This window comes from Branchiostoma belcheri, unplaced genomic scaffold (assembly GCF_001625305.1).
Source record: "Branchiostoma belcheri isolate BF01 breed outbred unplaced genomic scaffold, Haploidv18h27 scaffold20, whole genome shotgun sequence".
NCBI lineage: Eukaryota > Metazoa > Chordata > Leptocardii > Amphioxiformes > Branchiostomatidae > Branchiostoma > Branchiostoma belcheri.
In genome coordinates this window covers 2044365-2071639 of record NW_017803491.1, presented here as the reverse complement: position 1 = coordinate 2071639, position 27275 = coordinate 2044365, and the positions used below count along the sequence as shown (strand labels likewise).

The 27275-nt window shown below is 41.7% G+C and overlaps 1 protein-coding gene across 1 annotated transcript in view; it reads right to left on the bottom strand.

Annotated features, from left to right (window-relative positions):
* Nucleotides 1-253: 253 nt before the first annotated feature.
* LOC109469080 (brefeldin A-inhibited guanine nucleotide-exchange protein 3-like) overlaps nt 254-27275 on the bottom strand; it is a 27512-nt gene continuing 490 nt past the window's right edge. Inside the window, exons 2-38 of the mRNA XM_019767465.1 lie at nt 25045-25096; nt 24744-24825; nt 24188-24319; nt 23892-23960; nt 22930-23070; nt 22350-22469; nt 21692-21734; nt 21385-21469; nt 20822-20938; nt 20318-20430; nt 19697-19884; nt 19373-19494; nt 18478-19164; nt 18082-18278; nt 17562-17722; nt 17034-17199; nt 16818-16931; nt 16354-16569; nt 16096-16131; nt 15543-15777; nt 15117-15247; nt 13929-14109; nt 13346-13485; nt 12856-12992; nt 12262-12441; nt 11527-11634; nt 10591-10747; nt 10044-10240; nt 9437-9635; nt 8873-9001; nt 8084-8378; nt 7408-7636; nt 7158-7273; nt 5964-6859; nt 4758-4969; nt 4038-4283; nt 254-1285 (exon numbers count right to left, since the gene is read on the bottom strand). Coding sequence (XP_019623024.1) covers nt 1139-1285; nt 4038-4283; nt 4758-4969; nt 5964-6859; nt 7158-7273; nt 7408-7636; nt 8084-8378; nt 8873-9001; nt 9437-9635; nt 10044-10240; nt 10591-10747; nt 11527-11634; nt 12262-12441; nt 12856-12992; nt 13346-13485; nt 13929-14109; nt 15117-15247; nt 15543-15777; nt 16096-16131; nt 16354-16569; nt 16818-16931; nt 17034-17199; nt 17562-17722; nt 18082-18278; nt 18478-19164; nt 19373-19494; nt 19697-19884; nt 20318-20430; nt 20822-20938; nt 21385-21469; nt 21692-21734; nt 22350-22469; nt 22930-23070; nt 23892-23960; nt 24188-24319; nt 24744-24825; nt 25045-25096 — 6776 coding nt within the window. The 3' untranslated portion in view covers nt 254-1138. The remainder of the gene's footprint in view (nt 1286-4037; nt 4284-4757; nt 4970-5963; nt 6860-7157; nt 7274-7407; nt 7637-8083; nt 8379-8872; nt 9002-9436; nt 9636-10043; nt 10241-10590; nt 10748-11526; nt 11635-12261; nt 12442-12855; nt 12993-13345; nt 13486-13928; nt 14110-15116; nt 15248-15542; nt 15778-16095; nt 16132-16353; nt 16570-16817; nt 16932-17033; nt 17200-17561; nt 17723-18081; nt 18279-18477; nt 19165-19372; nt 19495-19696; nt 19885-20317; nt 20431-20821; nt 20939-21384; nt 21470-21691; nt 21735-22349; nt 22470-22929; nt 23071-23891; nt 23961-24187; nt 24320-24743; nt 24826-25044; nt 25097-27275) is intronic.

Below are 27275 nucleotides of genomic sequence, written 5' to 3'. Positions count from 1 at the left end.
CTTTTGTGCCGTTCGTCTGGTATCAATTTATAATGAAACCAGCTGTATATTTACCAATTCCCTGTCAATACATGATGACAATTTGTGGTTCTTTTCCACATAGCGCGTTAATCGGTCCGGATCTATCCTTCGTGACTGGACTCCCAAAAGTAGGAACAAATGTTCCAACTTCAATAGAGCCTGCCTTTTGTCTGGTCCAACCTATAGTATCCAGCAAACAATATCTACCAGCAGAATATATAACAGTAATTAGTTCCACTGTTAAAGTTTTATGTCATTCTACCTTCATTGCTCTCAGCAGGTGTCCAGCTATTACAATCATTAAAGCCAAGAATTTCCACAGGTAGGATGCCACAAAAAACACAAGAGAGACAATGGGTGATAAGGGCCCCACACCGATTGCACCTGGACATGATTGATTGCATTAGCGTGTGGACCAATGACAATGAGGCCTTTGGATCATATGATCAATGCTAACCAATCATAGCACTTCCCCTTCAAACAACTCTGCTGATGTTGAAGCTACCTACCTGCTGGCAACAATTTTTGATTGAAAACCTCTATCTTCAGTTTTAAGAATGTGTCATGACATAGAAATGTTGCATTGAGACTGGGCTCATTTTGTCTAATATGAACAAATAATTTGATTTTGAGGTGTAGATTTGAAGTTTGTTCAACAACAGCAAGATTTTGCGAGCAATTGCCTTATGTCCAATATTGCAACCTCAGGCATAGAAACATAGCAATCATATCATTGCCTCAAAAATACCTCTTCAAAACATGAACAGAATTCAAAGACTAATTTTTTTGCTAGATTGCACTGGACCACTATTTGGTCAAAACCCCAAGAAGATTTAGCTGCATATTTTGCAGCACTTAACACGAATAGTTTACTGAGTGTGTGACTTTCAGCTACAACTGAAATTGCCAAAACAGTCAATAAACAAACCAACAAAGTAAACAACGGGCAACAGAACAAAACCAAACAAATGTCTCCCGCCGATTTGTGGACAATTCCTGATAATTGTTGAAACATCAATTTTTGTACTGAAATTACAAAGCAGCTGAAAGACAACCCATTGCTGATGGAATATATTTTTTGTGGTGAATTCCAGAAAGTGGCCACAAATCAGGAGTGTCATGGTATGATGCTGTAGACCTTGCCGATACGTTCTAGCCAATCCCGGACAGCGTTTCGTAGCCCTGGGTCGATCTCGTGACACACCAGCTGGTTGATGCAGGGGAAGACGGCGGGAAGGAGCGTACAGAACTGCTTATCCGGCATCTGGGGAGGAACAAGAAGAGTATTATTACATTTTCATAAATTTAGAAAATAATCTTTACTTTAGTAAAGTTGGGAAGAATTGCTTTGCATAGCTGAGTTGTGAGTGTCTCCGTCCTGATTGCTTCAGATGCAAGATGGGTGGGAGGTGATTTTGACAGTTGAATGATAGGGAGGTCACGTCTGAAGGTGACTCAGCAGGTGCAGGTGGAGGAATTCTGGAAGTGGTGTAAAAGTGAGATGGCTTTTGGTATGCTTTTTTTAGTTTTATATCGAATTGAAATAACATGTTGGACTTAATTTCATACAATTAATCTGTGTGCGATATCTAGAGAACAATGCCTTTGAAATGTTGAAAATCTTTCTAAAGATTCCTATTTCCTATGTATCAAGTTTCCCAGGAGGGGATCCCAACCATCAAGTACAAGTGACAACAGGACCATAACCCGGAAAGTCAGCAAATCTGGTCAAGTGGTAACAAAGTTGGTCAATCCACCGTGAGATGACTCCTTAAGATAACACAGGCTCCTTCCAGACAGGGAAATCCAGACATACCAGCCCAGACCTATTACACAACAGCTGCATCATTCTTCGAAATACAGGGAAAACTTGTTAACTCTTCAGACCCGAAACTGCCGTGCGGCCGGTAAGCAAGTTAGCGCCTCCTATTTGTGTCAGCGGCAATACGGGAGGGGCACGTATCAGATCGCTATGGCGACGGGTGTTCGTCGGGAGGGGGAGGGGTTGTTGATCACTGTCAGACAGTTGTGGACATATCAGGAAGCTCCCACGTTCATTAGTGGTTAATCAAGCACTGGTGTGTGAAAGGCGGCTTACCGAGAGGAACAAGGGTCATTACTCAAGCCACAGAGGTCAAGAGGGCAATGATCTAATCTCATAATTGTCCTAATACAGGTTAAGTATCGCTTCAGCTGGGATATCTATGCATACTCCTGTCTTCTAAGAGTCTTGCTAAAAGCAATGGCGTGAGCGGCGAACCCATTTTTGTCGAAAAATCGATAAGCGTACGTTGGAACGAGTCGATGGTAGCCAATGATTTTCTGCCGGGAATGGCCGCATGCGATAGCGTCTAGGGGCGATTGGCGTCTTATCGTATCGGCTTTTAGCGAGCACCCTCTTAAACAAGGAGCCCACCACAAATTATACACTTAGATACATGGATACATTTGTCTTCTCGCGTCAAGTCATAAACTTTCAAATCTTACGATTTCCTTAAACAGAAGGGTTTACTTTTCCTTGTTGACTTCGTTACTACCTTTTCATCTGAATTAATATAATTTATTACTTACTTTAAAAGTAAGTTTCACAATAGCATTAACCACATACAACACATATCTATGCCCTTGTTGTCTTTGTGGTAGCAATCTGCAGTTTGCAGAAAGCTGCTAGGGGGAGTTACATTAAGTAGATTTCACATCAATTTAAAAACATTTTCAGTTGTCAGTTAAAAGGTAACATTAACCAACAAGCCCAAAAATATTTTAAAAAACATATACATGTAGAATATGTTTTAAGTTCAATGTAATCTGGGACTGTAAAGATGATATAATGTGTGCTTTTGCTGGTTCAAGATCACAAAACAGTCCCAGCTGTTGCAAAGGAGTGTGGCATGGACTCTTTGTCACTTGCAGGCTACTACCGGCCATTGGAATATCTATTTTGTATTCCCTAGGTTCATTGCCCGTTTACTAACCCTCCACCTGTTAACCTGACTTTGAATAAAACACTTCACAATCCGACTTCACCTTTTCCCTGCTAAGGTACCCTTTGGCACTAGATTAAGACTAAGTTCCAGGATAAGGCAGCAGGGAGAAGGCTAAGGCCTTGAGAAGTGCAGTAGGGATTTTCTGACTACGAAATAGTCATCAACTCAGAGATACAATATATGTACCCTGGTAACAGTAGTACATAATAGAAAAAATAATTCTCAGTGAGTCCTGTTTGTCTGGAGCATTGATGTTTCTGACTTAGGGAGAAGAGATGCTGTTCCAGTAACCTCAACTTCGTTCAATGCCTAGAAGTGGTCTCCCACTGAAGTTGTTTAAAAAAAGGCTAGGGTTTTCAAAATCGCTGGATGGACGGTTGCGAGCATTCCGTGCTGCTGACCACACGTGCCGGAGGGAGGGGCAGCTGCGACCTTCTCGGTAACCGCGGCTGACAGAGATAAATGACCTGACGGTCACAGCTGCGTGATACGGCCGTCCCCTGCGCCATCCTGCCATTAACCTGTCCAGTTGGGTTGAATGGTGGTCAGACGCTAGGGGCTGCTTTATCAGATGGCCTGGGTGGAACAATGCTGGGTGGCAGGTATGCAGGCCCGAGGTGTGGCCAGCCACTAGAATGGAACTGCCCACTGCCACATGTCTCTAAGGCTTAAGTCAAACCTTTCAGCACAGTAACAATGAAAATTTGAGATTCTCATGAATAAAGGATGGTTCAAACAAACAAAAAAAGCACACCCTTCTGCATCAAAGTTTACTTTTAAGCTAGCTTCCACTTTCAAAAATTCCCAGTTAGGGTGGGATGATTCTATACACACTCAAATGTAATTATTGAATTCAAATATATTTGAATATTAAAATATGTAGAGAGAGCATATCTATGTTGACTAGATTTGAGGTGTTTTCATTGATCTATAAGAGTATACAAGTATCCGTAATACTTTTCCTATGATAGGAAAGCACTTTTAAAATGATAGACATGAAAAAAAATGAGGATGTTATTCAAACCCAACCTTCTGCAGAAGTTGCAGAGTTGATAAAACAATCTCTGTCCAGGTCTTCACCCGGGCATCAGAATCTTTCATCACTGCCGACTTCTTCCTGTCCTGCTGGGACCTGGGTTGCTGTTGGGGCTGCTGCTTGGTGCTGTTCTGCTCACCGGCGCCATCTGGTGACTGCTGCTGGTTCTGCGCCTTAGTTGGTACAGGAGGAGGGCCCTTCATGAGGCTGGAGGTTGCCCTATCTCCCTGCTTTTCCTCCTAACAGAACAGAAAACATCAACAGAAAAAAGCTATTTATTAGACATGACTAATCTTTGCCATGCTAAGAACAACATAATTATCCTTATTAGAATTGGCTCATAGAGAACATAGTGTCAGGCTCATAGTGTAGTAAGGGTCAAATCTACAGAGAGATAGTACATGTATATACAGAGTAGAACAACAAACAGCCATGTACAAATGTATAAGCTGTGTTTTTTTAAGCCATATTCCTCTTTGGAAACACATGATTCATGTACTGTAGAATGGGACTTCTGATCTTCAAATACAGCAGTGGAATTTGCAACGAACAGTTTCAGATAATGCTGAGTATGCACAGCTATGTTTGACAACTTTAGTCAAGTTATCTAAATTTGATACATTTTTGTACCACCTGCTATGGCCAGGTGCCTGCAAAACCAACAAGATATGCTAGAGGGCAGTTACACCTTTGACCTCTACCAATTGTCCCACCTTTACAAAAGTAGTCATGGACTGATGCTGCTTGTGCTTCTTGTACTGTGCCACCAGCTTGTCGATAGTTTTGTTGGTGGCCAAGGTGTAGATACTCTCCATCTTCCCCTTCCGCTCTTTCTTATCATCCTTGGGCCTTGCCTCGTCCTTGTTGTCAGAAGACTTGCCCTCTGCACTGCTGCCACCACTGTCGGTGGAGCCCCTCCTTCCTCCTGGAGAGAACAGAAAGACACTGTTAGCTGTGAGTGTTCTCTCAAAGGAAAACCACACCCTGAGTATGTACAAGCACTCACCACCCATTTAAGGAAAAATGAGGAAGAATGATGATTCAATGGTCCAAACCCAAAGTCCCTTGCTCTGCTTGCCTGCAAGCTCAAGAAAACAGATCTTTATTTCACCTTTTTCTATTTCACCTTCAGTTTATTTCACCTTTTGGGAGTATGGTTTGGAGTAAGAATTCTTTAAAGAAATGAACTATATCTGCAGCATTCCCAGTTTAAACAATGTAGCTCTCACTTAATTTTGTTCTTGCAAGATTTTACACACTTGCATGAAGCAGACTTACTGGTAACCTCCACCTTGACAGCCTAAACTCCAAGCCACCAGACCCCCATCACCATTGGCAATGTGTGATGGGGATGTGTCACTTGGAGAGGCCTAAATGTCTGACTATCGAGGCTACTCCATCAACTTGTGAAAAAACACCAATCAGCAGTTTTAGATTAATTCTGTTTTCATTGCCATGTTAACCAATGAATTTGGTCTCTCACAATGTGAACCCAAGGGCTACAGAAACGGAGAAACCAAAAGGTGTGGAAAGGATTCTAACCAGAACTAAGAGTGTGGTTTAAAAACAACTTATTTTTCTACTTTAATTGTCTCTCTCCAGGCCATATGACAAATGCAATATCATCCAGCACACAGCATTTTTGTACATCTCAGCTTTAGACTTGTCAACATCTCAATATGTCCCACGCAAAGTGACACATCCCCCTGCCACCACCTAGTTTCAACCTCCAGTCTTACCCATCCTGGACTGACTTCCACCCTCCCCTTCTCCCACCTCCTCCATCCTCCACCCTCCCCATGTGACCGCGCCCACTTCTGCATCCCAGGGGAGAGGGTACGACAACGTGATGCAGCGCAAAAAACCTCCATTCATCTGCATGTGGGACATATCAACCGGGATCCCGGGATAACTGTTACCTTGCTGCTCCTCTGTCGTGACCTGCCCCAACGTTTGACCCTGCGGTTGGATCTGGTGGACCTCTCCGACGGGGTTTGATGATTTCTTCTCTGGTGGGATGGGCATCAGGACCTTCTTCTTCTCCTCTTTTGGATTTTGAGCTTCGGCGCTGAGCAGGAAGAGATGAGGTTCGTCGGTGATGTTATCTGCGCCCTGTTCTCCCAAACTCTTGTTGATCAACATCTGGATGTAGTTGCTGCAGAGTTCGGCCACCATTCGGTTCAGCCGGAGGAAAACCCAGTTCTGGCTGTCAGCCTCGACCGGCATGATGTTCAGCTCCTGGTGAATGAACGACTGCGCTCGCTTGAAGTTCCTCCTCCTGGGGCCCTTTCCCGGCGTGGATTCCGTGCTTGCCGTGCTACAAGCAGATGATGTCCGCTCTTTGCTGTAGAGAATTTCTTTCACCTTCTCCGGGGTGAAACTGGAGCCCGCGTGTTGGCACTTTTCGATGAGAGCGTGCATGTAGAATGTGAGGCTATTCTCTGTCTGCTTGTATAGGTTTGCCGCAGCCTCCAACTTCCCCACCTTCTGGAACAGGAACTTCAACCCCGGCCTGGCGTCAAACTCGCACGCTGTGTTGTACGACTCTAGCAGGCACTCGAATATCTTGACCAGGTTTTTCGAGGACAGATAGTCCAGTAGTCCCGGCAAATGTTCTGACTGCTTGCTGTTTGAGTTGGAGTCTTTGGACTCGCAGTTTGCGGCAGTCCCACCAGGGGGACTCATTGGAGTGGAGACCAGAATGTGTTCTTCTGCGGTGCTCCTGGTGCCGACACCGGACAGAAGTAAGGAGCCAAGAAGCTGCAGAAGGAGCTGATGGGAGATCAGACCCACCACCACGTTCTTGAAGGGAATCCTGTGAGGAATTGACAACAAATTGATAATTAACCTGATGTCTTATGCATGAACATGAGATCATGGAGGATATATTTGACCAGGATTTTAACAGACCCCACAGAAGACCACCCAAGAGGTGGAAGGACCAAATAAAGAAGGACTCCAGAACCAGTCTAAGGAATGCCCCCCCCCAAAAAAAGAAAGGGCCAGGGACCTCAAAGCCTGGAGAATAACTCGCTGAGAGATCAAAGGGCCAATTACTGGCCTAAGCATTTAGGCAGGCAGGCAGACACTTTATGTAATATCCGATACCCTACCTCTTCCCCACAGGTGATCCTTCCATGTCAGGTGGGTGGATGAGGAAGATGTAGGAACGGTTGTCGTCCTCCAGGTCTGGGTTACTGGATGCCTGCTGGTCCTCTACTAAAAACACCTGCAAAACATGATAAAGAATATTAAATAGACCCAACAGCTGATAACCATATGAACCAAGTAGTTGTAAATAAAAGACCTTTACTATTCAATCATTCACCAACCCGAAGAAATCATTTATGGACGTATACCCACCTGTTGAGCCAGACTGCGTATCCTGATACTCTCCATCTCGGAGCAGTCCGTCCTGGCCGACACCCTGACCTGGCCCACGTCCCCGTTGAACTCCAGTGACCCGGCGTTGAAGCACGCCATCAGCAGCTTCAGGCTCTTCAGACTGGCGTTGACGGCATGCAGCAGGCCCTCACACGCCACCGACCACATCTCCTCAGTAAAGGAAGGGCCAGCACTCAGCAGCAGATGTCTGAAATACACACAGAAAACATAAACACACTGTTACCATATTGTACTTGTAATTTTTAGTGCAACTCTACTAAAATAACACTACTGATGCATGTCAGCACCAGAGACAGGGAAACACTGTCAGCACCAGAGACAGGGAAAGAGAAATATAGTCAGCACCAAGGACAGGGAAACAGGGAAACACAGTCAGTACCAAGGAGAGGGAAACACAGTTAGCACCAAGGACAGGAAAACAGGGAAACACAGTCAGCACCAGGGACAGGGAAACACAGTCAGCACCAGGGACAGGGAAACATAGTCAGCACCAAGGACAGGGAAACAGGGACAGGGAAACACAGTCAGCACCAAGGACAGGGAAACACAGTCAGCAAAAAGGACAGGGAAACAGGGACAGGGAAACATAGTCAGCACCAAGGACAAAAGAAACAAAAATTGAAGACAAACCTACCTAAGACAGGCACATCCTAGTCTAGAGATAGCCTCCACAGGCTGTCCTATACACTCCACCAGTAGATTGAGCAGCTGTCGTATCATCACAGGCACGTCGGTGGACACCCAGGCCTCATCCTGAGCAGCAAACAGGTTGGTGTGTTCCACCACCAGGTCCGTGGACAGGCCGCACGCGTGTTTGAAGTTAGCCTTGGACGTGTCCCAGAAGTCAGGGACATGGTGACTGCGCCGTACCCAGGACTGCAGCATGGGCAGGAGGAGGTGGGTCACAGCAAACACTGCAAACTGGGGGCCTGCATGGGGGACAACATGAACATGATGAAACATTTGCCTTCAATACACTAGTTTAGCATTAACAAGTACCACCTGGTCATTCTGTACTACCATAGCATGACTCTGTATTGTGTAGCTGGTATAACTGACCTTTGTCATAACACATTAGCTTTCAAGCATTGTGTGTAAAGGTAGAATTGTTGTGTTCAGTGGTCATTTGGTTAGAAATCCAGCCTCTGGATTATAAGGTCAGGGGTTTGAATCCCAGTGTTCTGAGTCCTGATTGATAATACTATTTGTGGAAATTGCAGTCTTTTGGAAGAGTCATTGTCAGTTATTGGCCCACGTTTTAGGAAAGACCCACATTGATCAAGGTAAATAATCTACTACCATTCTTAAGAAGGATGTGCCCCAGCATGCTACATGTATGTCCAAAACCTAAAACTAGTTTTCAAAGCAGACGTCTAACACATTGCTACCTAGCACAGGTGTGCAAACAGGTGTGTGTTCTTACCTGGCACCTCGGCAACAGATCTAAGGAGTTTGAAGAGCAGCTCCAGGGTCTGAGGCTGGTATGTCTTAGGACAGGTGGTGACAGAGCCTGTCAGCCCTTCTAGCAGCAGGAACCACACCCGGATTACACCTGCACAGGTAGAGGTACAATCTTTTAATAATGAGCCCCCTAGCAGCTTTTTAAAAACTGCAGACTACAACCATGCACCTCTATGTAAATCCTACTGAAAAAAACTATGCCACCTTAGCCAATGTTTGTGTTTTCAGGGTACTTTACGTACAATGTTCTTGTCTTATAGGATTTTAAATTGCCTACAAAATAACACAAAAAGAAGGTTTTAAAACCCTTGTCCTGCTGGCAATTCTGTGCATTATATGCTTCCCCCGAGCTTTGGATTCCAGACCCTCTTGGAATAGGGGGTATTTCTTTTGTTTTACTAGTCTACAATGTTAATAAGAAATCTTGATAACATCAGGGTTACCTAAATAGTAAAAAAATCAAGCCTCCCAACGTATGTTGGGATCAGTGGGACAAGGGTTAAAGACAAATAGATGTGAAACTCACCTGTGTTGTCATCCATAGAGAAGACAGGATAGTTGGCCATCGTCCTCTCTCTCCCATCATCATCATCTTCCTCCTCCTCATCACTGTCATAGTCTGTCCCTCCTGACCCTGAGGCCGACTTCTTCCTGACTGCTGAATCTGCGGCTTCCCTCCTGGTGTCTATCTTCAGTACATTGTTGATGTTGATGTGATGGGCACCCTGGTGAAAAAAATTGTTAAACTGAATCATACTCATATCTCATTACTTCAGTGATAATTCTCTTTCAATAGTTCCTAAAACATCATACAGCTATCAAGTAATATGAACAATACCCTATTTTCATTACCCGTCCCTCCTGAAACACATCAATATTTTTTGTCCATTAACTGTGGCAGACATTGCTTTCTAAAACATTTTCATCAACTATGATAATTCTACCTGTGCTATCATGATTATTATTCAATATAGACATGAAGCCCATTGTTTTCTTGTATGTGGAGGTCAATATGTTATCATGTTATGGATACTGATATTTGCATTCATAGACCAATACATATCAAGTATAGCCCCTAACCTTTGAACTACTGGTAACTTTTGACCTATCAATTTTGACCTCTGAACCCTCACCTTGAAGACAGGACATGAAGGCATGCTGTACATGGAGGCCAGGGTTTTGTGACACCTGTGCAGGTACTCCAGGGCAGGCAGGCACAGGTCCCCACGTTCCCTGGTCTCCTCCTGGTCCGGTGGAGCGGCCTCGATCTGTTCAAAGTCACTGTCAGGATCTTCCTCATCATCTGAGTCCGAATCCCTGTCTCGGTCTCCTGTGGGGAAAAGAAAAGATTGTCTTAATCCTAATTCTTAATTGAAGAAGATGTAAAGTTTGAGCCAACATCAACAACAGAAAACATATCAAGTATAAAATTGCATGTTTTGTAGGTGACACAGTAACTGCTGTAAGACAGTACTCTGAAAGCTTTTGTAAAAAATAAGATCATTGTGCTTGTTTGTGCTTCACTTAATACAGGGATGGTTATAAAAAATGATATCAAGGACATTTCAGTAAAAGTCTGCTAGGACCTTTTCATCAGGTGGCCATTTTAAATTTCAGATAACTTAAGTACGAAAAAAGTAAGAAACTATCCCAAACATTATTCCTAATTGTTCCCCTTACCAGGTCCACGGATGAACTTGAGCAGACAGAGGATACAGTCCATGGCGGCGTTAGCGAACACGTGGACATTCTCCGTACCAAGGAAGGCCTCAAACACGTCAAACACCGGCGCCGTCGGCTGCTCGTGTCGTTCCTCACTGATAAAATAGTCCCCTCCCTATGTCATACAAACACAAACATATCATATTTACATTATCAGAGCAAAATCCATTTGTCAAAATGTCACATTTATGACATAAACTTTACATGTACATGTACATGTATGTATAGACTAACCAAACTGCTGTGTTGAATTCAATGCAAAGTACCATTAACTATGTACTAACCATAGTACCATGAACTATGTACTAACCATAGTACAAATGTACCATGAACTATGTACTAACAAGTCCACATACACAATGTGCATGTATATGTATGTAGTCATTACAATCAGAGTTTTAACTCTGTTCAAAGATTTACTACATAAACTGGTAAATAAAATCGTTCAGTGGCTTACTAATAAAACCATAAATTTAGCAGCTTTGTCATAATACAACAGCTGATTACAAATGATTGGATCTCATCTATCTCTCTACAAAAATATAGATACACACTAGTATACATAATCATGATATTCAAACAATACAAAGTTGAAACAGATAATTTTTACCCTTCCAGTGTAGCAACTTCTCCTCATGACTGAAACATTTAACTATACAGCACTCTTTAGAAGATCCTAGCAGAATTCTATATCAGAAACATTGCCATGTTGTCAGTTACAGGCCAGATCCTTCTGTGCTTATTGATTTTTGTGTTTGGGGATGTGCTGCATACAAGGGTACACACAGCTGAGCATCCAACTGTTGGCTAACTGCCCAAACCATTCAACAGTAACAATTTTCTTACAAACCTCCAGTATAGTTAACCTATAGCATAGTAAAAACTGTTTTGTACCTTTGGTTTGTAGACCTTGACCACCCTAAGAGCACCAAACAGAGGTCTCCATCCTGACTTGATACTCGTGGTGCAAGCTTCAACCAACTCCGCGATGGAACTCACAACCTGATGCACAGAATAAAAACTTAGGTTGCAATGTATCTTATCTACAGTCTGTGCAAAACTACTTGATTTTCAGTCTAATCTTCTATATGTTTACTTTACAATTATACACTTAATAATATTGGCATGGTAAATTTGACAAATGCAAAACAGTGTTAAATTCATGCAAAGAGATATTCATTTTGAACAAACACATGTGCATGTATTACTAAGTATGTGTATCTTATGTCATAACTTCATGACAAATAAGATCAAATTAGTAGTGTGAACCACAACAATTGTCTTGTTTAAAAGATTTCTAGTGTATTTACAGAAATGCAGTTCAGAGATAAAGATGAAGTAGAGAAGGGTTAGTTTGTTAAAGAAAACCAAAAAGGAAAAGGAGAAAATACTTTGGGATTGAAAAGAAAGAGTCTCTTGAGGAAGACACCAAAACTCCCATTGCTGTCAGAAATAAGAAGAAACAAAATGAAGCAAGACATGTCATCAAATAGCATAGGGTAAGTTCAAAGAAAGCAAATTTCTTCTGCCTCAAAAATTTCCCCCATTTTCATTATACACACTAGAGAGACCTATTCCAAGAGAGATGCCCCCCTCCCCAACTGACCAATTTCTTTCCATAGCCCTTACCTGGTCTTGTACATCGTTATCACACAGCTCCAGACATAGGAGGTTCTCAAAGGGTTTGAAGAGCGCCTCATTGAAGTTAAAGTGCGGCTTCTCTTCACGATTGTTCAGCAGCTCAATCATGATGTCATGGATACATGTAACAGCCTTCTTGGAGACATGGCGGTCCTTATGACAGGCAGCCTGTAAAAACGTTGTGAGTCTTTTCTCCAAACTCATTGACTCTTGAAAATACAGTATTGTTGTCAGACAATGCTTAAGAATTCTATAATATATACTGCAGGACATTTAATTGTAAACAGCAGCTTCAATAACATTTCTGCTGGTAGCTCTAATTCAATACTATATGTTCTTTTTTTTACAAGGCAGTACCAAGGACATCGTCACATTGCACTTATGCAGCTGTTGGGAAACAAACTTTTGGGAAACCTAGCTATGTTGATGTCATGAGGTATGTGGAAGAGTACTAGTAGCAGAAAAAAACAACTTTTTACTCAGAAGACAACACAATTGCATAGAAGTACATGTAACAATGAGATCACGAAAGTACCATACATTCAATTCTTTGCTTGGAAAGAAAATGCAGAGCCTGCCTACCTCCACTAGATGAGGAGCCACGATGCCCCAGGCTCGCATGATGTGTAGCAGCGGTCGCTGGAAACTCCGGGAACATCGCAGCATGACCTCACCTAGGTGACTCAGGTGCAGGTATGAGCCGAACTGACTGCCATTTCCTGTAAGATTTATTCCTCTTATTAGATATAGTTCAGGAATGCAGTGCTAAAAATGTTGGTGCAAACCTTTTCATTTCCTTCTTTCCTATATTATTGTTGTTGTCAAATTCTTAGTACAAGGAATACACTAAGCTTATGTGATAGCCACATGTACATGTATCTTACATGTGTAGTCTTTTGTACATCTTGGTTTTTTGCGCAAAAAAACTATTGGCATTATATCCAGTGGATTGTCAAACATACTAACTCTTAAACACATGCCTGCCATAACTTTCAATGATTGCTTATTGAGAACACTCAAAATAGGATTATCAATATCATCATAACCCAACCTTGCAACAAGTTACATGTACCTGTGGGTTTTGGCATCATGCCAGGGTCGACGACCTCAGGAGTGGTACTGAACAGCTGGTCAGCTGACACCTGGCGCAGCTCAGTCAGGAAACCCACCAGGGCGTGCAGGTTCAGGCTGGTAGCCGCCTCCTCAAATAACCTAGGGGTCAAGGGGCAAAGGTCACAAGACAAAGGTCATTTCACACCAATCACAGGTAGAAAAGAATCACCTGTATATTCGGAACTGTGGGATAGTATGATGTAATTTAATAGGGTGTTCCTTCCTGAATTCCACTATATACAGCAACTTACTCAACTCCTAGAACGTCCTGGGTTACCTCCCTATCAATCAACTGTCAAAATCACCTCCCACCCACCATGCCACCAAAGCTATTAGGGTATGCAGATCAATTTTCATGCTATCCAGCTTAGGAGTCTTCCGAGGGTTAAAGGAGCTTGCACATCAATGCTGAGGCTTGATGGCAGTCTGCCATTTGCCTCTATCACGTGGGTTGACTATGGAGACACAGACCCACAACTCAGCCACCGGAAACAATACTTCCATCCCTGGAAGTGATAAACTTTAATGGAGGAAGTTCTGACCTGTCCACATCAGCTGACAGCCTGTACACGGCCTTGGCTGCGTTAGCGGAGCTGAGCACGCCGCCTCCCTTAGCCGACATCTCCAGCCCCGTCTCCTTCCTCCCCTCCGTGATCATCTCATGGATGTTGATACTCGGGATCACAGGATTGGCTGCCGGGATGTACATGGCTTCTGGGTCACCTGGGGTTAGAGGGTAAAGGTCAGTAGCCTGCTTACCAAACCTATTTTAGCTGTTTTAGAGTCTCTTTCATCCTCTACATAAATAGGGGAGGATGAAACAGACTCAGCAGCTGAAATAGGTTTAGTAACCAGGCTAAAAGGTCAAAGTTTGAGAACACAAAATAATTAATATTGGCAGTGTAATACAGTATGGTAACTGAAACTCTGAGGCAACAGTTTTCTGAGAGGTACACTCTCCATGCATCAGTACAACAAGGAAATTTGTACTTTGTGATGCAAGGAATAATTAATGGTTGAAGCCCTTAGCATGCAGTTTGGTGAATTCTATCAACATTGTCGGAAACCAATCATTATCAGCTGACAACATTATCACTATGGACATTTATTGCATTGTTCATATTTTTATGATTTTAATGGGTTGTGTTTGTGTGCAAGCTTTGGCTGAAGGAGCAGGTGATTATTTGTGTCACCTAGCAGCTTCCCTTCAAACAACAGATTACATGCCATGCACAGTGAACAGTGAGCTTCATACACCAGACTTACCATACAGTAAACATGTAGGCCCAGCACCAGGAAAGGGTTGCAGACAACAAACGTTAAAGCAGACAAACCACAAGTACAAGTACAGGTACAAGCAAAACTACACACAGAATATCAGCACATTCATTTTCATGTACATAATGTAACACACACATGTACAGAAAGCATAGCAGTTATGCTAGTCAGTCACTCAGTGCTTAATTCTTGCTGCTTACAATTGTAGCAGCAGATCTTTAAATTTGACTCGTTAAAGTAAATTTTGTTGCCATACATGCCAGGACTGGCATTAAGGGCAGTAAGTATTACTACTAAGTAAAGCGAATTTTAAGAGACAGTGTAATACTTTAATCATAGGCTATGTCAGACTGTTGTTGGTCTTTCAAAGGAATTTGCATTACCGGTAGCTCTCCAAAAGACTGGTTCAGGACTAGAGACAAAACAGCTATATCTGGGTCTTGACCCCTTACCTGAGAGGTCATCATAGGTCGTTGACATGTCCTGTGGCAGCTCCTTCTGGTGTTGCACCTTGGGAAGGCTGGCCTGGTTGTCCCCTCCGCTGAAGTGGGAGTGTTCCAGGTGGGACACATAGGCACAGCACCTGGGAGTGGGGAGGGGGGCGACAAAAGAAAGGATACTACATATGTCATGTGGCATTGGCATAATGGTTGGGTATTTGGCCCAGAACCCATAGGTCCTGGGTTAAAATCCACCAACATGCCTGATGTTGTGTCCTTGGGAACAACACTTACTTCTTTCCTCACTTCACTCAGGTAAAAAAGAGTAGGGGCATTCCCCTGTGTGATGGTCCAAATAATACTGATTTGCTACTGACTCCAAAAAGAATAGTGTGGGCTAGTCCAATGGTAGTGTGTACTTATCTGCATTTTCCTTACCTGAAGACATGTTTCCAGCACTCAGCAGAGTGACTGCCCATCTCCAGCCCAGTGTTGAGTAGAGCGTCCATGCTCAGTACATGAGCAGCATGCAGGCGGAGTGGCTGGGGCTTGTTTATCTTAGCCTTCAGACCCTTCTTGTCCCCAGGGGAGACCTGTGGCTTACTGGGCTCCAGGGAGATACAGGAGGCGTTGGCTAACTGGGCAAACACTGCTCCACACCTCTCCTGGACACCTGGGGGAGGGGAGGGGAGAAGAAATGTCAGTTACTGTAGTTTAGACCACACTTTATCAGATAATAAGAAGCTACCCTTTGATAGTGCTAAGAAAAATGATGCTTAGAATTATGGGTAGAAGGAGTCTGTGTATTAAAAGGAAAACGGCCACACCAAACCTGTAAGTTGACATTAACATAGTTAATCAAGGGGGAACTTAATGAAGCAGCTCTTTAGGTTTATGAAAAACTTGAATGTACTACACACTGTTAATGCCCAAAGTTACATGACCAAACATGTTAGCCACAATTTGTTTCAAATCTGAAAAAAAAACAGACCTCTAACATCACTAGGCACAGGAACATCTGAGCAACCTGAGAGATATTGAATGGTAAGATTTAAAAAAAAGAACAATTAAGGCTTATGCTGCAAATCAAATGAAATACTGGAGCAACAACATCATCATCAGCACCAAGGACAGGATCCCCAAAGTACCCGGTAGCCAATTATTTTATTCCTTACTTAAGACTGACACGGAGTTTGTTTTAAAATTTTAAAAGGAGCGACAGAATCCCTCCTATGAAAGCTAAACCTACCCAGGGTGCAACTGAGTCGTGCAGCCTTCCTCAGCCCATCCAGGCTCATACAGATGGCGTCTCTGTCCTTCAAGTTCTGCTCTTTCGCTCCCTCCGTCCCCAGGATGAGGGCAATGTTGCTGATTCCAGCCGAGTTCTTGGCACTGAGAGGGACGGCCATGACGTCCACCATGCTGTCCCAACAGGTCAGCAGGATATTATGGACTAGCTTCTGACCTGGGACACAACAGTCAGGAGAATATTATGGGTTAGTATCAGACCTACAACAGGCCCAGTCAAGAGGATATTATGAGCTACTGGTAGATAAGAAATGACAATTAAGAATCAAAGGTTTGGACAAGAATCTGCTGTCTTACCAAGTTTTGTATTGAATTCTGAAAATGAACAACTGGTCACCGATGAGAAAAAATAAATCATTGTTGTTTATCTGAGGTTTTGAAATTGTCAAAATCAGTAACTGTTACCTGCAGCAACTGCTGCTTCATTCCCAGCATCCTTTTGGACAGGAAGAACATGGCTGACAGTGGCATCATGCACCATCTGTCCTCCGATGTGTCTGTTTCCCATACCATCAATGTCTGAAAGCATTTTTAAAGCAGTTTAGAACAAGTACAACTCTTAACACTAATAAGAAATGTTCACTAAATAATGTTAATGTACACAAAGAGAGATGGCCATACCTGTTAACATGGTTATGAGAGCCTGGTTACACTGTGGGGAGACAGGCAGGTAGCCGGCTGCTCCCAGGATGTTGACTGTGACGATCATCTTGTACAGCTCTCCCAGCCAGGTGGAGGACAGGTACACCAGCACTCCGCTGTCATGGACATCCTCAATAAACTGTTTCTACACACAGGGGAAGAAAAATACAATTGACTTATAATAAGCTTTTAATGTCTTTTTTTTAAAGAAGACATCATTTTTCATCCCTATAATAAGAAAAGAAAGAGTCTACCTACATGTACATGAAAAAATGTCCAAATGTTTTTAAGTTGTGTATCCATCCATTCATCCATCCATCCATCCATCCATCCTTCCATCCATCCATCCATCCATCCATCCATCCATCCATCCATCCATCCATCCATCCATCCATCCATCCATCCATCCATCCATCCATCCATCCATCAGTAATTGACAAATCACCCAAGTAACCAATTGATACTTATCAACAGATTGATTGATAAATCACTAGCCAGCCTATCTACCTGTGTCATGGGCAGTCTACAGTCCTGTCCGTTGTAGTGCCCCATCCTGACCAGTTTTAGGTTCAGCAGCAGTGCAGAGAAGGTGGCGACGTAGACCCCGTCAGCATTCAGAACAGGCAGGTTGGGGGAACCCTGGCCCTGCTTGTGTTTCTCCATCACTCCTACAGCCAGGAAAAAGTGAAAAAAGTGTAATAAGCTCTTAGACATATCTGTAGTAACTTTCACCATAGAAGTATTGTTTTGGGTGGCTCATAATGAGTTTGTGTCTCTGTTTGTCCTAATAATTACAGTTGCATTGTGGGTGGGAGGTGATTGACTGAAAGGGAGCGTGCATACTGGATGGTAAGTGGGTGGTATGTGGAGAAATTCAGAAAGTTGTGTAATACCGAATTAAATTCCATCATACAATCTGCTCCACAGTACCAATACATTCAGGAAAACCCAAAATACTTCCCAGAAGACATGTAAGCATGATTGGAAAGAAAGGAAATTTTGAATCTGATGATGATGAGAGACAAACCTGCACAAAACCGTGAGGCAAATGTCTGCAAGGCGTCGTCCACTCCTTCCGGCTCTATGACTGGCAGGATGGAGGGAAGAACTCCGATCAGACAGTCTACAAAGTCACGGGCACCCTGCCTCTCCAGCTCCTTGTTCTGCTGAGCAATGCGCTCCATCTCAGCTCTCTGCAGTGCCACCTGGCGTTCCATCTCCAAACTGCAGTGAAAAAAAGCATGCTGATATCAAGCAGTCTTCAGCAACTCAACATGCTCTTTTGGTCACTTTTGGCAACAGGAGTGACCAAGAAATATATGTATTTTCACCTGATCAAAGATTACAATTTTACATGGTGCTTGAAATGAAGATATGCACTTCTTTACTAGCAAGTCTTATGAGAGGCAGTTTCATAACCAACCTTGGTGGAGGTTTTGGCGTCTGAATGGGGGCATTTATTTCTTTCCCTTCCTCTTCCTGAGCAGCTGTTGTGCTTTGTGGTTGTCCCTCTGCCTCCCCCTCTTTCTCTGAAGTGGATTGGTCTGCCTTCCCATCATCCTCTCCACTGGCGCCATCCCCAGGTTCCCTTCCTTCCTGTTTTTCCTCTCCTTTCTGGTCTTGGTCTTCTTTCTTTTCTACAACCTCCTGCACATCTTCAGAACCAACTTTGGCTTCTTCATTTCCGTCTTTCTCTTGAACTCCACTCACATCTTCTTCAGGTTTCTGCTCTTCTGTTCTGTCTTTATTTTCTTCATCCAACTTTGACCCCTCTTCTGACACACTTTCTTCATTTTGAGGTTCCTTTTCTTTACCATTTTCTGTAGCAGGTGTTTCAACCGTTGACCCCTCTTCCTCACCTTTGACCTTTGACTCCTCCACTTCCACATCCCCATTGACCAATCCCCCGTCTCCCTCGGTGACCCCCCTCCCCTGTTCCTCCTCAGCCTCCTCCATCTGCCTGTTGATGTCCTCTATCTGTGTCTCTGTCATGGCGTGCCCCTGGCTAATCTGCTCCACGGAGCGGAGCAGCCCGGCGATGCAGCTCACACTGGTGTAGCAGACATCCGAGTTGGAGGAATGAGAAGCTTCAGCAATGCCATCTACCAGCCTGGATGGGAAAGACATAACGACAAACTGATGATCTAAAATCTCCATTATTTTGCTCGAAAGACACTTTGTCACAAAGTGGCAAGGAGACATACAGTCACTGTTGAGGACACCTCCTAATCGTAATGATTACTTCACAATACCACATGGCATTTTACATGTATATTGGTGTTACATCATGAAAATGAAGACAATCTATCATTACTTACAGTTTGAGTAGATCTGTGTCTGCCTTTCTCTTCTTGGTAGGTTGCGCTTGTTGTTTAGTAGTGCTAACATCTGAGGTGGAGGGGCCAGCAATGTCTATCACTCTCTCTGGTACTGATAAAACCTGCAATATGGAATCCAATTATAACCTACTAGTAACAATCAGCACCATAATGTACCATTGTAGCAACACAAATGTTGTGCATTGTAGAGGGCTACTGATTAAATGATAGGTGCTGGTGGATATTTTCGTATCCCAAATACAGTTAAAAAATCATATAATATTTCAAGGTTATTCCATACATGATATGAAATGTATTGTTTACCTCTTTGATAGCCTTGAGAGCCTCTAGCCTGTGCTGAGGTGGGGGGTACAGGAGGATCTTGTGCCAGAGGGACTGCAACACTGGGCGGAGGGACTCCACACTGCCAACCAACCGCAGCAGCTCTGCAGCGATCCCGTAGATTGTACGTGCTGCTGGGCCAATCACAGAGGGGGCTGCTGCTGATGTACCTGGGAAAAGAGGTGAAGAACATTTTAAAAAAAACAAGTCTTTGTGGAAATTGGCTGGACCTTCATAAGAAAGTAACAAAGTCCTTTGGCACAACTAACAATTTTGTGCTATTCTGTGATCAACAAGAAATCAGAGATTTTAGACTTTAGGCAGTATTTTGGGTTTTTGTGACGTGACCTTCAAGTTCACCTCATTTCCTGTGTCTGACCTTTTGACCTGTCATTCTGCCTGCCAATCTTCCCCCACATATGTGCTGTCAACCTAGACTCTCAAACCTATTTCCTGTGTCTGACCTTTGACTGTCATTCGTCTGCCTGTCAATCTTCCCCCACCCAACCTACTAGTTCTCTGTCCAGATACACAAACACACAGCTCAGCTACCCAAAACAATACATACTTCTATACACAGAAGTAAAAAAAAATCCAACTGACCTGACCCCCTGCCGTGGTCGGCCACAAACCTGTCGTCCATACTGGTGGCCATGACAGACTTGTCCGTCACTGGACTGCCCAGCAGGAAGATCAGGGATGGACACAGCTGCTGCCTGAAGGGGGAGGGGGGCAGGAGAGAATACCTCATCACATGAAACTGTGTAACATTCACATCATTGTACTACATAGAAATATATACTTTCAGAACAACGCTTTCTAAGGTCACATCTATTTATGTATGACTCTTATCCAACACTTTCAGCCAGTTATTACATAATATGTATTTGCAGCCTCGAAGACTTCCTCTTAAGAAATCAGACTTAAATAAATGTTGAAGCAATAGCTCAAAAGTATTGTCCATAAAAATAGTTAATCTTATAATATACAAAAATATGAAGGCAAATATGTAGAGATTAATTTTTTTTTTTGCTTTTCTACCACATTTCAAAGTTTTTCAGTACCAAGGTCAAGGACAACTTGTATGGTTTTCTTAATCCAACCTACCAGACGAGGTCGAGGAAGTCCTGGTTGTACTGTAGATGTGGGGAGGAGCTGGTGAACATGGAATGCACACACTCCAGGTACAGGGGCAGCAGGGGGCTGGGCTGCTGACTGGACACACTGGGGGAAACAAAACCATGAAACATCATATCACAAATGTGCAAAGTTAAAAGTTGTTGAAAGTTGCTCCTATAACAGAAGTGCTATGGGACTGATGATGATGAATGTGCAAAAGTGTGTGTGTTATTTCAATCAAATGAAACAATAGACAACAATTGACAGATTTAAGACTTCTGGAAATATTGAAGCGTTCCTCGTGCAATCTCTGGCCTCCTGCATGCTGGCTCCTGGCCAGAGCCTGACCTTTTGGCCTGTCATTCTGCCTGGGCATCTTGGGTCACCTTTAGGCTTGACCTTCCTATCAATCGTCTGTCAAAATCACCTCCCACACCCCATTCAACCAAAGCAATTGGATAGAGATGCAATCCCACAAATAAGCTACCGAAAACAATACTTCCATACCATGCCTGGAAGCGATAAAGAAAAATATATTTTGAGTATCTTACCTGCAACACCCTGATATTTTCTCACAAAAGTACTTCAGTATCTTCATCACATCCCCTAGAAGGGACTCTGCCTTTCCTTTGGTATCTGCATGGCAAAAAGCAAGATGTAACACACTTCACACACAAGCAAGTGTTCCTTGATTTTTGATAAACCTCTTTCAAATGCATTATGATCATATATTATAATGTCATACATCATGTCACATCTAAAAATAGTATTCAATTAATGTTACTAACAACATTTAAAACCTTTTCTCATGATAGATTCTTTGAAAAAAAGTGAAGAATATAGAAAAATAGTTCTCACCTTTGGAGCTAAATTCAGCAATAGCATCATTAGTATCATCAGCCTAAGGGGCATAAAAAGTATCATAAAATAACCTACAAAATTACACTTCTCCCTACTTTGAAAAAACTGTCAATATCTCAAAAAACAGTTGTATCCAACATGCAATATGCTCCTCTCATTTGATATGGCATCAATCCACCAGCCCTGGTCAGAAACACATACTCATATCTTTGCATTTAATTCTTCTAATATTCTCTGGTACAGCCCCAAACATCTTTTTCTAAAAAAAAAGCACCATAGGTGTGAGTAATAAGCATTTTGGTGTCTGTCCTTGGTGCTGATTTTGTGTCACAACAACTTGTAAATCCACCATTGATAACTAATAGAAACAGGCTCTGTCCTTGGTGCTGAATACAACTCAAGCACACTTTGCAATTTTACAAATGACCTTTTCCTGACAACCATTTTTCCTATAAACTTTGAAACACAGATTTTATAAACATTCTTACTGGCCCATTTGTAAAGTTTAACAAACACATTCAAAGGGCAAACAATACTGTGTACAAAAACCAACATCTTGAAAACCGACACAAACACCACAGCATGCAGCATGCAGACACCAAACCGTCTCTATACCCACTTCATGCCTGGATTTTCCAGACGTTTCAAATCTTACCAAACTCTGGATCTGAGCCTCCCGCAGCTGTTCTGCCACCTGACACAGTATCTGGCTGACTGTAGCTGTTACAGCTGTCTTTATGCTAGCTTCTTTGGACTTGAAAGTGTCTACTGAAATCTACAGAGACAGATGCTAGTTTACATAACAAACTGGAATGAAACATTGCTGTAGTCTCGATAATAAAATACAGTTAGACACCAGTTCTGTTGTTAAAGATGTCTCTAGTAACCAAAGATTATAGTTTCAAAGATTATTAAATTGGCCATGAAGGTTATGAAATTTGGTATTTGGTTAGGTCTTGACCCATCAACGAAATGATTAGATTTGGTCTTTGCTGTCTTTCCTATTTCCAAACAGAAAAACTAAGATTTATGAAAACAAATGTTGATGACACAAAGAATATTATGTCAGGACACCTAATTTTCGTTTTTTAATGGCTGTCTTAGAAATCAGATAACGTTAGCAGCTACTACAGAATAGAAGTTGTATCACTGCATCCCCAATTTTTTCCAATTACCAATCTAGAGACTGCTTTAAAACAGATCTGGTGTCTGTTAGTTGGTTGGTGCGTGCGTACCTTGGAGAAAGCAATCTTGTAAATAGACTTGTGACTGTCGGTCAGTACGCGGTGGCAGAGGAAACTGAGTGTTTGAATGACCACAGACTTGGCCATGGTACTCAACTGTCTGTTCCCACCCAGATGGGCCACAAAGCAATGCTGTAGGGTTAGTGGGGAGGGGGGCGGCGGCAGGAGATGGCAAAGAAAGAAAGAAAAGAAACTAAAAATGAGACCAAAAAAGTTATCAAGTAAAATCAACCAAACAAAATCAATTGATGAATATGGAAGTTAGAATAACAACAAATTAGTAAGATTATTAGTAAGAACACAATACAACAGAGAAAAATTGAATAATACACCACAATGAATGTAAAAAGATCAGGATGTTTTAAACGTTTTACGTTATGGATATTGTTAGTGCTTTGCACAGCAAGAGTGGGCAAGGAGAAGTCACCTGGGTAACATCCTTTCCACCCACACCCATGGTCTCTGGCTACCATGGTGGTAGCCAGCAACATTAGGGAGTGGGCAGAAACTACAGAGGATGGCACCCAGGGTAAGGGATAAGTGCATTGTCAGGTCTACCAGTGCTTACGTTAATTGTGTCACACGTGTCTGATAATGACATATGTGTACAACATAACAAGCATACATGTACTAGTGCTTAATAAACACAGTTCACAAAGTGAGCTGAACATATTTTGCATGATACTGTTAAATATATACCAATACTAACTGCAATAATGTAAGGAACAAAGTACATGTAGATCAATTTTCCTTAAAATATTTTGATGGCAATGTTGTATTGCCATTTGTTAAGTGCCAGGAACAACAGCACAGATTCTGTTTAAAATACACCTGATTTTGATGAAATACCTACATGTAATATAATTTCAAAATGATTATCTTTGTTGACAAACAGGTCAATACATACAACCTTGTTATGGAAATGATATATACATGTACACAAAAGCACCTACCTCAGCTATAATAAGGATGGAGTCTGCAGTGTTACAGCAGTTAGGAGAACATGTCATACTCAGGAACAACTGGATTATTGGAATAGATGGGAAAGAAACATTGACACCATACTACAAAAGCAATTGGAGGGGGCAAATCTCTGCCATGCTTCAGAATCCTCAAAACATTCCTGAATTTGGGTACGGATCCATCCTAACTTGTTTTAGTACATTATTTCTTAATAGCAGTTTATAACAAATGACAATATTGCCTAAAACAAATAGATAAAGAAAGGGAAATTTTAAGTGAGTCTTACCTTCATAATCTCCATCTGAACATCATCGCTACAGTTGGGCGCCACCTTCAGTGTGTCCAGGATCTGGTACGGCATCTGTTGTTCTCTGGTCTCCTCACCGAGAGAGTGGAACCGCTCGTCAACAAGCATTTTCTGTACGGCAGAAACACAAGGCAATCAGAGACGGCAGATTTCACCGCTTTTATATTGTCAAAAACACACACAGACACATCAAAAACAAAATTTCACTCATGTACTTTCACTTGAATGTAAAGTAAAAATTAGAAATCACAAGGTTCCAAGCAAAGTTTTGCAGACATTTCACACAGATGATAATGATTCAGTTAAAAAAAGTACAGATATACAGAAATAACAACATCTGCTAGCAAATGCAAATGTTTCCCTCCCCATCTCGTCCTGAAACAATAGTAATAGTATGATAATAGTATATTTGGGGATATTGGAGTCCCCTGTTTTCCAGCATGAAGAAGAATCCGAACATGGAAAGGAAAAAAAAAAGTGTTACCGGTAGATGGGAACATTATGAGATTTGAAGATATAACCTCCTTAGTTTTACCTGTATGCCTCCGACTGCCTGTTGTCCCAGCTTACTGTTCTTAGTCTCCATTGCCAGTCGTAAGGCCTCAAGGACCTTTTCTCTGGTGGGGGGAAGGGCGAAAAAGGAGTTACTAGCACTTTAGAACCTGCTTTGTAATGGATGCTTTTCCAAAGTAAGAGACTTCTTTCAAAATTATGAAATCTTGAAACCAGGGTTTTACAGTATTTTAAGTTCTGGCAATATCATTAGTAGGTACATGTGTTATGTCATTATATGTTATATAATGACTTAAACATTTAGTCAATGCCCAATCTCTTACCTGAGTTGGAATGGTTCATGTGATTTGGTTTGTTCCTCATTTTCAAGTAAACCTGTGGAGAAAGGGAAAATGTCTTAATTTCTTTAATAAAAAAACAAATTCCTAGTACATTGACGATGAAAATTTGCTGCCAAACACAGTTCTTTATTATAATCATAATAATTACCATTATCATTAATTACTATGACAGTTTCTTATCAATTTCCCATTAATACTAGAAGATCATATTAAATCCAAATTTATCATAGCTGAAAACTTTCAATCAGAATGATTGTTGTAACATTAGAAATGATCAAGTATCCTTTAGTTTATTTGATTTTGTACAGTCTTTTTTTTTTTCTTTACAAATACTGTTTTTATCTCAACAGACCCTGCAAAAAAAATACGCCTACATATATACCGGGAGTACATAGCCCGTGTGCACCTTTCCATATCTCTTACATTGTGTACCCAACACCTTGTACAAACAAAGGTGCGTACATAAGCCGGGGTGTGTACAGAAAATCCGTGACGTGTACTACGTGACTCCTGAACAAAAACTACCCCCTTTTAGACCTTTCAACCAGGCCTTCACCTTGATCAAACATATCTATCAATAATTCGTTAGAAAACAAAAAGATTTCAGCCACGCTTTTTTGTTACCAAGGAGCGTTCGGCAGACATTATGACTTTACTGGTAGGTAACCGCGCTACGTGTGACTAGACTCGAGTCAAGCATCCGGCAAGGCTGAGTGTTTGTATATTTGCTTTCTGAGGATTTTAAGGTCAGGTGATATAGAGGAGAGGTCCTTTTTGTATAATATCTCCCAATTAAAATCAACACTAGGCCAAACTTCTATTATTAGAATTAAAGTAAGTAGATTTATTTGGGGAGAAAGTTTATCTTATAAGCAAGCTAAAATGTTGGTCTTTAACAGAGGAAAATAGGCAAAATTTCTTCTTCTCCCATAACAGTCTAATTTTATATGTACAACACAAAACATCTGCATATGTTTAAATTATTTCTGGTCTTGATTATAAGAATTAATTTTTTGCATCATTAAATCATAAGCAAACATCTGTGTTGAGAAAAAAATCAATAGTGAGGGATCATTCATTCAATTCGATTTGATCCTCCAACATTTGCCAGGCATCTACTGATAAATTGATATGTAGTTAAACACACTGATATGGAACACACACTTAGTCACATTTAATCAAGCTGGAAAGACACTTAACATGATAATGTTAGCTGGACATGGTACAAAATAATACAAGAAAAAAATGTTCATGTCTGTGTGATTTTGTCATATTTGAAAAATAATAATAAACAAAACTGTTCATTTTGTTAATGTACATCTTTCTAATAAAATGGTTAGTGTTTTTAGTGCACTATCTAATTAACTTTGTTTGTTAAGGTGGAACAACCTAGGGGGAACTAATTTGCATTTCTGTCCTCATCACCATATCCCACAGGACAATCACTGGGCTGCCATGTTGAATAAAACAAGGAGGGAAATTACAATATTGGTGTCTACAGAAACTGTCATTCTGGGACATCTTTTTTTACACTACAAGCTAAAGAGTGGTTTTGGTATTGGACAAGTAGTAGGTTGTAACACAATGCTGTAACGTTACTTCTATAGTACAATACATATAATGTTAGTAATATATTGGACATTCATATCTACAGCGTCACAAATTGCAGGAGAGATCTACAAGATTTACAGTATTTAGGACGATTTGTAACCGTACGCGTTACTATTCTTTTTTAGTCCCGAGATGAGACTAGTGAACAATATTGTAGATTTCTGTTCATTGCACAACTGTTCTGTGTCTAAATATATCAGTTCTCTAAGTACTGATGGTTTTGAAGACTTAGACAGATTCCTGGGAAAGTATTTAAACACATATCGCATTGTAAATCCCTAGCCTAAACATGCACTACGGATAGGCAAAACAACAGCTGCATAAATACTTCTGAAGCGTTAAGATATCTCTTAAGGTTTTATAATTATACAGTATGTAACAAGGGCCCAATGATTTTTTAAAGCATTATATACAGTGGGTTTCTTTAAAAATTGTCAAACCTGTAGCCTTAAGACTAGCACCAGGGTATTAACTTAATGAAATTACACTGTGCTGTACAGTTGACTTCCTACTTTCTTGGAATTAGCCTTAAACTTCTAAGAAGTGTGATCAGTCAATTTGTTTTTCTTTGTTCACATTAAGTTTTCACATATCGTCAATCT